Source organism: Rhinoraja longicauda, chromosome 29 (genome assembly GCF_053455715.1).
Source record: "Rhinoraja longicauda isolate Sanriku21f chromosome 29, sRhiLon1.1, whole genome shotgun sequence".
Classification (NCBI taxonomy): Eukaryota; Metazoa; Chordata; class Chondrichthyes; order Rajiformes; family Arhynchobatidae; genus Rhinoraja; species Rhinoraja longicauda.
In genome coordinates, this window is record NC_135981.1 from 2,608,958 (window position 1) to 2,620,125 (window position 11,168).

An 11,168-nucleotide genomic window follows, 5' to 3' on the forward strand; every position below is an offset into this window, starting at 1 on the left:
GTGAAGGCCAAGTCAATAATGCAGAGATTGATAGAATCTTGATTAGTGCGGGTGTCATGGATTATGATTCTTCCAATGGGCTAGCACAGGTTGATGGGCCCAATGCCTCCCTCCACCATTCTAAAGCCCCTGGGCTGTTGTCGGTATTCGACCCACAAACACTTCACCTTCAACCCTGTTGCAAATCAATTTGCACATGGAGGACCTTCCTTGTTCTCCACTGCTCTGTCCCATGCTTCCTCCCTCTCCATTGACTCCATCTACACCTCACGCTGCCTCGGCAAGGCCAGCAGCATCATCAAGGACTTGTCGCAACCTGGCCACTCCCTCTTCTCCCCTGTCCCATCGGCAAAAGGTACAGAAGTGTGAAAACGCACACCTCCAGATTCTTCCCAGCTGTTATCAGGCAACTGAACCATCCTACCACAACCAGAGAGCGGTCCTGAACTACTATCCACCTCTTTGGTGACCCTCTGACTATCTTTGATCAGACTTTGCTGGCTTTACCTTGCACTGAACGTTATTCCTTTATCACCTACGTATCTGTCCACTGTGAATGGCTCGATTGTAATCATGTATTGCGTTGCTGCTGACAGGTTAGATTCAGATTTTTTTTTTAGATTTAGAGATACGGCGCAGAAACAGGCCCTTCGGCCCATCGGGTCCGCGCTGCCCAGCGATCCCCGCACATTAACACTAGGGACAATTTTTTTTGTTTACTCGCAACAAAGGCTTTTTCACTCTACCTCCGGTGCATGGGACAATAAACCAAACTGAACTCTAAATGTCTCTGTGATTTCCACCCAAAGGTCCAGGGGCGTATCCATGGGAAGCTGAAGGAGGAAAATTTCTTTGGACCCAAGGAAGAAGTCAAGTTGGAGACGCACATCAAAGTGGCTGCTTCAGCGGCCGGGAGAGTGATCGGCAAAGGGGGGAAAACTGTAAGTAATGATTCAACGTGCGGGAAGGAACTAGGGTTGCCAACTGTCCCGTATTAGCCGGGACATCCTGTATTATGGGCTAAATTAGTTTGTCCCATATGGGACCGCCCTTGTCCCCGTATCAGTACGGTTGCCAACTTCCTCACTCCCAAATAAGGGACAAAGGGTGACGTCACCGCCCTGCGTCCCACTTGACCTCACCCGGCCAGCGGCCACGTGCTCCCGCTCCACCAATGGCGGCCGCCATTGGTGGAGAGGGAGCACGTGGCCGCTGGCCGGGTGAGGTCACGTGGGACGCGGGGCGGTGACGTCACCCTTTGTCCCGTATTTGGGAGTGAGGAAGTTGGCAACCCTAGAAGGAACGGCAGATGCTGGTTTACACTGAAGATAGGCACAAAATGCTGGAGTATTTAAAGAATGCTCAGATTTAAAGGACATTCTATTCGGAAGGAGATGAGGGGGAATTTCTGTAGTCAGAAGGTGGTGAATCTGCGGAATTCTTTGCTACAGAAGGCCGTGGAGGCCAAGTCAGTGGATATATTTAAGGCAGAGATAGAAATATTCTTGATTAGTACGGGTGTCAGAGGTTATGGGGAGAAGGTAGGAGAATGGGAATGGGAGGGAGAGATAGATCAGCCATGATTGAATGGCGGAGTAGATTTGGGCTGAATGGCCTAATTCTGCTCCTGTATCTCTCAAATCTAAAGTCTAAAGGAACAGATGGTGTCAAACTACAGTTAGCTAATGTGCTTCCTGTACCTCCCTCTGACACCATTCATGAACTTCAGCCAAACCTCAGCTGTTATAAACAAAAACCCTCTGCCCATCTCTCCACAACCTCACCCCTGACCACTCTGCCACAACATGCTGGAGTAACTCAGCGGGTCGGGCAGCATCTGTGGAGAGCATGGATCGTGAATTTTCGGGTCGGGACCCTTCCATCAATAATCAGTCAGAAAAAAGGTGCCGACCTGAAACTTCACCCTTAGACTTTAGATTTCAGGCTTTAGAGATAAACAATAGACACTAGACAATAGGTGCAGGAGTAGGCCATTTGGCCCTTCGAGCCAGCACCGCCATTCAATGTGATCATGGCTGATCATTCTCAATCAGTACCCCGTTCCTGCCTTCTCCCCATACCCCCTGACTCCGCTATCCTTAAGAGCTCTATCTAGCTCTCTCTTGAATGCATTCAGAGAATTGGCCTCCACTGCCTTCTGAGGCAGAGAATTCCACAGATTCAGCGCGCAAACAGGCCCCTTGGCCTATTGGTGGCCCGAAGAACCTGTTTCTGCACTGCACCTCTAAAGGTAAAGTGTGAAGGTCAGGCAGCATCTGTGGGGATGTGATGTTTCGGGACGGGACTTCATGTGTGACGGGTGGTTTTGCGGGGAGCTGCGAGCTGCCGCTAGGTGCCAGCTTCCACGGCGCTGTGTGTGTGTTTCAGGTGAACGAGCTGCAGAACCTGTCGAGTGCGGAGGTTGTGGTTCCTCGCGACCAGGTGCCCGACGAGAACGACCAGGTGGTGGTCAAGATCATCGGACACTTCTACGCCAGTCAGGTGGGTGTGTGTCTCACCGCCCACTGCCTCGACCCGCTGGTACCCTCACCCCCCCACCCTGGGCATCTCCACTGCCAATCCCACCCCTCCTCCCCCCTCCCACCACCTCACCCCTCCCACCGCCACCAACAATCAGCAATTCGAATATTTGGAAGTTTCGGGTTCAGGATGGATGTCAGGTCTCTGGCGCTGTGAGGCCGCAACTCCACCGTTGCACCAGTGTGTCACCTCCACTCCATTGCGGACGTGGACCTTGTCTTTGGAACTGATGCGCTACAATGCTGAGAACTATATTCTGCACTCTGTATCTTCCCCTTTGCTCCACCCATTGTAGTTAGAGACATCGAGCAATCGACTCACACAGCATGGAAACAGGCCCTTCGGCCCAACTTGCCCACACCGACCAACATGTCCCCAGCTACACTAGTCCCACCTGGCTCTGTTTGGCCCGTGACCCTCTAAACCTGTTCTGTCCACATAACGATTCAAATGTTTCTTCAACGTTGGGATAGTCCCTCCTTTGGAACCTCCTCTGGTAGCTTGTTCCAGACACCCATCACCCTCTGTGTGAGAAAGTTGTCCCTCAGAATCCTATTAAATCTTTCCTCTCTAACTGTAAAACTATGCCCTCTGGTCCTCTCCGAACTTGTCTGAAACTTGAGTTTGACTTGATTGTATTTATGCAAAGTGTATCAGATGGCTTGCAGGACAAGGACTATAATGAATGTAAGTCAGCGTTGTAGCGATGATCATCAGTCTCGTTGCGTGGCCGTGATGATCACCTGTCTCATTGCGTGGTAGTTCTGACCTGTCTCGTTGCCTCGCAGCTAGCTCAGAGAAAGATCCGAGAGATATTGGCCCAGGTCAAACATCAGCAACAGCAGAAGGTACAAAGCAGCCAACCGCAAGCTCGGAGGAAGTGAGCTTCACGAGAGGTCCCGGATACCAGCCAACAATGGAGACAGAGGCCAGGCCACAGTGTGGCTGTGTTCAGATCAACCCTTTGTTCACCTTTAACACAGTGGAAGGCTAAGTAGAAATGATGGATTTAAAACAAAATGAGATTACCAGGGCAATTGGGAATAACTTTTAAACTCTCAGGAGAAAATGTTTGAAGAATGTAAATTTAGAGTGGAGAGACCTCTTGTCTTTAGCGGGGAGTGTGGGGAAGCTGCTGGTGGGATGTTGCACATGTGTGTTCTGGGGACGTTAGTGCGGGGGTCTGTTGTAGAGGCCCAGAACCTCCAGCCCGCGTGACAACTAACAAGCCCGTCATCGCTCGATGTTAGCAGTAGAATCACGACATTAGGGGCTTCAGCCTTGCGAAGGATCGACCAGCTTTTAATTTAAGCCTCTTCTACAGTGACCCTCTTGTCTCTGCTAAAACCCACTGCCTTTGTTCCCTCCTCCAGCGGTCACAGATTTTAGAGGGGCGCGGGGGTGGAGAAGGGGTGAATGTGGTTGGGTTTGGACAGGGACCAATTTAGATTCCAGCCGTAAGTTTGTTGAAAGTGTGTGGAAAGTTCAGCGAGACAATATCCTGTCAAGAATTGGACTCAAATCCGGAATTGCAATGAGCGTTATATTTTAATATCTGGGGGGGGGGGGGGGGGGGGAATTCTTAATTTTCTCAGAGAGAAGATTCACATTTGGGAAACAATTTAGTTTTTGCTCCCAGAAAATTGGGACAAAAAAAAATGCAGAAAATACTAGAAACAATCAGCAGGTTAGGCTGCATCTGTGGAAGGGGAAATGGCGTTAATGTTTCAGGTGGAAGACCATTTGTTTGCTCTGATGAAGAGTGTAAGACCCTGTTCCTGTTTCCACAGATGATCTAGTGAGAACTTCCAGTACTTCCTACTTTTAAGTTCGTTTTTCTTTCCAAGTATGAAACCCATCAAATATCGAGAAATCTTCAAGGTCAGAGATCCCCAACACATGCATACATATTCTGATAACAAGTCTTCAAAAAGAGCACTAATAGAAAATTCTGTGCAATGTAATATCCAGGCAAATAGAATTAAGACACCCCATGGCATAACGAATGGATAAAGCAGATTATCTTTACGTCAGGTAACAAACATTGTTATGCATTTTTTAGAAGCTGAACGATAGATAAAAAATGGGTAACAAATGTCACTCGGCTGAGTGGCTTATTAATAATAATCTCACAGTAAATGGAGAGATTCCATCTTTACTTTTTAACCTGTTCAGTGCCACCTCTGAGTTTACTTGGGACATGGCCAATAGTGTAGTGTAAAAAGAATGCTTGGCAGTGAACAGGTTAAAATAAATTGGGGGAGGAGCAGGCAAACTAGAAGCAGTGAAGATACTGGAGAGGGTCCAACACACAGATGACGGTGCGGACTCTAGGTAGAGGTAGTCAGCTGTGATGAAGAAAGGAGCACATTGCTGGTTGGCTACATCAAGTGGGGACAGGTGGACATCTGTGGTTGTCTATAATGCTGGAGCGTTTGGTGGGTTTGGGCCTGAATGAGGAGGAGATTGGTCAGTGTAAGAACAGCTCATGGACCTCTTTCCACTGACCGCCACATCGTGTAGACAACACAGTGCAGGGCCCGCCAGCTAACATCTGGTGCAGAGATGTGCCGTCACTAAGTACGCCCCCAAGAAAACCCCGTCATGCCCTGACCCACAAGGTCAATCCTTTTCACTTCAGTGGGAACTTCAAAAAATGGTTCAACGTGCAATGTTTGTGAACACTTCCCAAGTACAATTATTGATCTGCCATCTGTACCCAGGACTGTGAGAACAGGCACGATGTTCCAAATGTGCCCCTTCATACACTGGGCCAACGATAAAATTACAGGCATCAGTGAAACAGATATATCATTCAGTACATTGTGTTAATTAGTGCAGGCACCTCGGGTTTGACACCTGCTTGATTGATGTAATTTTTTAGACTAACGCGCTTGTCTAATTGCTGCTGAAGTTTAATTCACGCGCTCATATTTTCGGAATAATGCGCTTGAATGTATACCTGGCACCGTACGGTAGCCTAGTCATGTGCGGTGCCTGCCATATGTTGGATTTACGCACTGCCTTTCAAGCACGTGACCACCTGTATAAAACGCAAGGTGCCTGTAGAGAGTAACAATTGATTGCACCAACTGGGACCACGTACCTGTCCATACCTTTCGCCAACTGGTTTTGATATGCTGCACCAATTAATGCATTGCATCAATTGATACATTACAACAATCAATGCATTGGACTGAATGATAGGCGGTGCCAACTGATACAATTCGCCAACCTGTCCATTGACTTCCTTTTCCCCCTACACCAAAAATCCATTCACTAGAAGCCATGAAACGGTGGTCTTGGGGGCTGACGAGACACTGAGGTCCACGTCTAACTTATTTGCGATAAAGTGATTCTTGATTCATCTAATTTTTATTACTTCTTGCTTAAGACTAAGCCTTCCACAGTGTTAAAAACTCTAGAGAATTGTGTATTCTTGCCAAATATTAAATGAACTGTGATGATTGAGAAGATAATGCCAGCCACGTGTGGTGTTAGTTCTAACGTTTATTCTGCTTTCTTGAATGAAGAACTTGTGAACAATTTCAGTGGTTGTACCCACACAACCTTTGCCCAAATTGCCGTCTCGTCCTGCCAAAGATTGCAATTGCAACCTCACAGAGTGGGATCTAAGTCAGTTCTGATGTATACCTTTTGCTTCCCTCCCGTCCCATCCCCCCCTCTCTCCTCCCCTCCTCTTCTCCCCTCCCCCTCCCCTCCTCTCCTCTCATCCCCTCTCCCTTCTCCTCCTCTCCCTTTCCCTTCCTTCCCCTCCCCTCTACTCCCATCCCCTCCCCTCCTCCTTCCTCTCCACACCCCTCCCCTCCTCTCCCCTTCCCTCCTCTCCCCCTCCCCTCCCCTCCCCTCCCCTCCTCTCCCCTCCCAGACCCAATGCCAGTGGAGAAAGTGGAATGAAAGTAAGATTCACACACGTGGGGGAGCAGGATAGTCATTAGAGAGGGATTTAAAGGAGTGCGCGGTCGAAAGAGGCGAAAGAAAACAACAACGATATCTAGTTCAGTCACTTTTCCAGGAAAGATTTGTGTTTGTTCTCAAATTAAATGAGTTCTGATAAAATAAAATTGAGAGAGAGAAAATATCCCTACATTGCTAAAGAACACCGAAGGAAGAATAATGAAGTGTTGTCTGAGGGGCAATGCTGTGTGCTTTTACATGACTACCTCAAGCATTTGGTACCTCAATCTTTGTTCCTTTCTTGCTTGCTGGTATTTTATATACTTATAAAGCTGATAGTCTTGAATATTTTATTTTTTTAATAAAAGAAAGTAAGATTAGCTGAGTTACATGCAGCAGCTGGGAACTGCAGGAGTGACTGTGTGGTGGGGCTGTGAACTGCAGGAGTGACTGTGTGGTGGGCTGGGAACTGCAGGAGTGACTGTGTGTTGGGGCTGTGAGTTCTCCCTGCTTCTCCTGGGTGGAAGTGTTAAAAAAAATATTTTTTAAAAACCAAAAAAAAATTACAGCAAACCGCCTCAGATCTGTGAGGTGCCACATTGGGAACAAATTGCGTTTTAAATATTTAAAAGCAGTCGTGATGATGCAGTGGCATGACACATTTTCTATTTTTAAATTTTAAAAATCACACCTAATGATTTTTAAGTCAAGGCGCTGTGTGTAAAAGACCTGGATTTCCTGTACTAACATAACTTTACACCGTCTCAACGGCATTAGTACATTAGCCTTTCATCAAAATGCCTTCAATCTTTTACATATCCTTCAGCATGCAACTTTTATCATTGTTGTTCCCCTCGTCCGCATTCATAACAGAAGTCCCCCGATATAACGATATCAGGATCAAATGTTGTCAGTGTACCGACTTCATAGCTTTAAAACGGGGACTATATTATCTTTGATATCTTTGACTGCTCACCATTGCCTGCTTCTGCACATCAGAACCCACATCATGTGGGAACGGGGATGGGTAACACCAGTTTACTTAGCATTTACCTTTCACTGATGTCTCACCTCCCACACCATTCCCTAGGTGTGTGTAACACACACACACACACACACGTACAATATATGTGAACACACATACTAAATATATATATAAGTACACTCACACACATTATATATCTATGTACACAAACACACACATAATATATATATGTATAAACGCATGCACACACAAGCCTGCTTACAGTATATATAAACATGCGCACGCACATGTACAATATAAACACATACCTTTTAGCACACACACAACACACAAATAAGCACACATGCATGTACACACGCACATGCCCGTACATACACATGTACACACACGTATGCATATGCACACATGAACATGTGCACACACACACACATATGTGCAATCCTGCGCGAGACACATACACCTCTATCTTTACCACGGTGTTGACGCCCGTTTTCTGGTCGACACTTTCACGAACAAAAAGACATTACCGTCCCAAACCTACTGGGCATCTGTGGCTGAGAATGACCTGAGGGGAGGGTTCAGAGACCGGTGTGAATGGCGAACCAGCATCACCCACCCCCCTCCTCGGTCCCACACTCACCACAGACTGTGAGATGCTAGGGGAGCTCTTGCAGAAAGTGGCTGTGACCTAATAGATGGGGAACTCACCCTGCCAATGGTTGAAACATTTAAACCCCAGTTTAACCCTTTCCTGTTTTGTTCTGTTGATGTGTAATCTCTCATCTCACTTGTCCAGCATGTCTATCATGAAAATATTCCCTGTCCTCCCGCCTTGATTTCATTTGGCTGCAGTCAGTTCAAAATATCGGACACACACACATACATATACAACTCTCTGTATACCACACATGTATCATACATTCATGCACATAACTGCAGGGATATGCTCAAAACGACATTATTGTCTGCACAGTTCCACACAAACATATATTCATGTATATATTTGTGTGTATATATATGTGTATATATATATGTATACACACATTTATATACACATGCACGCACATTGTATAGATGTATAGATATGCACATATTGTATAGATATACACACATATATGTAATAAAGATATGTACATAGACACAGACATTCATATACACATACATGCACACACACACACAGAATTGTACACACCTACACATGACTTCACATATGTGTGCATACACCTATCTGCACAATCTTTTCTCATCTCTTAATATAAAACTGCTTTTAACTTTTACCTCCATAACAAAACCAGCCTGAGGAAATCCAGGTTTTTTGCACATGCCACTGCTTTTAATAAAAAACTTCATGTGGGAACAAAAGCGAGATTTCTAAGGTGGCTGCAATGTGCAAAGGTCACTCAGCCATCGCTGTTTTTTTTTAGGTTAAAGCACTGGCCTCTGTACATCCCTTCCAATTATTTTACTTCAAGCGTGAAACAACATATTCAGACTTCGGCCAATTTTTTATTTGTTTTTGTTTTGGATCCTACAGCAAGCATCATCTCACCAAAACCTGTTTGAGCCTTTTTTATATCTTGAAGCTACAGTGCTGGCAATTGACTTTTGCAGTGTACTGCTTAATACTATTGATAGTCCTGCCATAGACACAGTCTGCCTGGATACCTGGGTCTGTCGGCTGCTCGGCTTGTTGGCTTGGGTCATCCCAAGATAACCCATCTGAGTTATATATTTTAAAGAAAGTTAGGGGATTTTTCCTTGGGGAATGTTACTTGTCCATGAACTGTGATTTTATGAAGTTCAGGAAACTGATGAATTTAGCAATCTGTAAATATTGGAAACTTCCCAGTGGTTTGGTTTGCTTTAAGGCTGGGTGTCCATCACAATTCTCCAGTCCTCAAGTTCAATCTGAAAAGTTTTGTAAAAGTAAGGAGCAATATGGAATGTCAGAGTGGTTTTGGCACAAATGGGCATTGAGCCAATCCCACCCATGTTGTTCTCGAGCAGTGCGATCCCACTCACCTACCTAGCTTTCCAAATATTCCCCCTCCCGATTATTCTCACTCCCACTGAACATAAACATCGTCCGGATTTATTTAAAATATATATTTTTTCCTCGTAACCCACTGGACGATTTTCCCAACATTTTAAACCCCTGGGGCGACACGGTGGCGCGTCGGTAGAGTTGCTGCCTCACTGCGTCAGAGACCCGTGTTCGATCCTGACTACGGGTGTTGTCTGTTACAGAGTCTGTATGTTCTCCCCTGCGTGGGTCTTCTCCAGCATCCCCGGTTTCCTCCCACAATCCAAAGGCGTACAGGTTTGTGGGCTAATTGGCTTGGTAAAATTGTAAATTGTCCCCAGTGTGTGTGGGACAGTGTAAGTGTGAGGGGATCGCTTGCCAATGCAGCTTTGGTGGGCCGAAGGGGCTGTTTCCACGCTGCATCTCTAAATTGATCCTTGCACCATCCACTAAAGAGAATAACAGCCATCTTTGTACCCAAGCTAAATCAGTCAGCATCTTGTAAACCTTCTGCCAAATTTCCTCTCGATCAACGTCACTCTTGACAGAACAATTAGCTTGTCCTGAAAAATAGATTCTAATCTTCCAAGCTCAAAGCTGAAATCCCCCTTCCCTGCTTGGTAAATCTCTCCATGACCTTCATAATCTTCCTAAGACGAGGTGGTCAGCGATAAATGCAATATCTGGTTGTAACCCATCCGGACTTACGTAGATGACCAATATAGCCTCCCATTAATCTTCTCCAAATCTCACTTTGTCATATTGCAGGGTACTTTACTAATTCATTCTCTTCACAACGATTTGAGCAAACATCCATCTTTAGATCCTTCTGACCCTGCAGAATTGTACCCTTCAGAATACAACTTTGCCACATTCTCAAACCTTGCTGGTTTTTATTTTGAGGGGGTCTCATATGTTGAGGGGGTCTCCATTGCCTTTCATGGATGGAAAGACATTCATAAGGCCATATGTCAGCATTCATAAGGCCATATGTTATAGGAGCAAAATTAAGCCATTTGGCCCATCAAGTCTACTCCGCCATCCAATCAAGGCTGATCTATCTCTCCTTCCTAACCCCATTCTCCTGCCTCCTCCCTGAAACCCCTAACACCTGTACTAATCAAGAATCTATCCATGTCTGCCCTAACAATTTCAATTGACAGCCTGCACAGCCCTCTGTGGCAATTAATTCTGCAGATTCATCACCCTCTGACTAAAGAAATTCCTCCTCATCTCCTTCCTAAAGGAAAGTCCTTTAATTCTGAGGCTATGACCTCTGGTCCAAGGCTCGACCACTAGTGGAAACATCCTCTCCACCTCCGCTCTATCCAAGCCTTCACTTGGATTCCTACACTTTCTCTTTGCCCGTGAGTCCCCGAGTAGTCCTCATTGTAGCCTCCTGCATCATGGAATGGAATTAAACAAAGTTTTATCAATGGAGCTTGAACCCCAGCAGGTATGCTCCCCTGCTCTGATTAGCGTTTAGAATTCAATTGGCTATTCAGTTGGATCTTCTATATCTCAGTTAAAGACGAACACAAAAAGATTCCAGAAGATAGGGCTATTCATTCCATATGGTGAGCACGCTGATGGAGGGGACTTTGTAATAGAGCTGACACTTCTGTTTACTAATTACAAATAGACCCTGCCCTGCTTGGTTCCAACACAAGGAACTGCAGGTGCCAATATACTAAAAATGGC

The 11,168-nt window shown here is 45.8% G+C and overlaps 1 protein-coding gene across 1 annotated transcript in view; it reads left to right on the forward strand.

Annotated features, from left to right (window-relative positions):
- The window catches only part of igf2bp1 (insulin-like growth factor 2 mRNA binding protein 1), a 72,331-nt gene extending 68,315 nt beyond the window's left edge, over window positions 1–4,016 (forward strand). Inside the window, exons 13-15 of the mRNA XM_078424954.1 lie at window positions 810–941; window positions 2,389–2,502; window positions 3,330–4,016. Coding sequence (XP_078281080.1) covers window positions 810–941; window positions 2,389–2,502; window positions 3,330–3,425 — 342 coding nt within the window. The 3' untranslated portion in view covers window positions 3,426–4,016. The remainder of the gene's footprint in view (window positions 1–809; window positions 942–2,388; window positions 2,503–3,329) is intronic.
- Window positions 4,017–11,168: the final 7,152 nt, after the last annotated feature.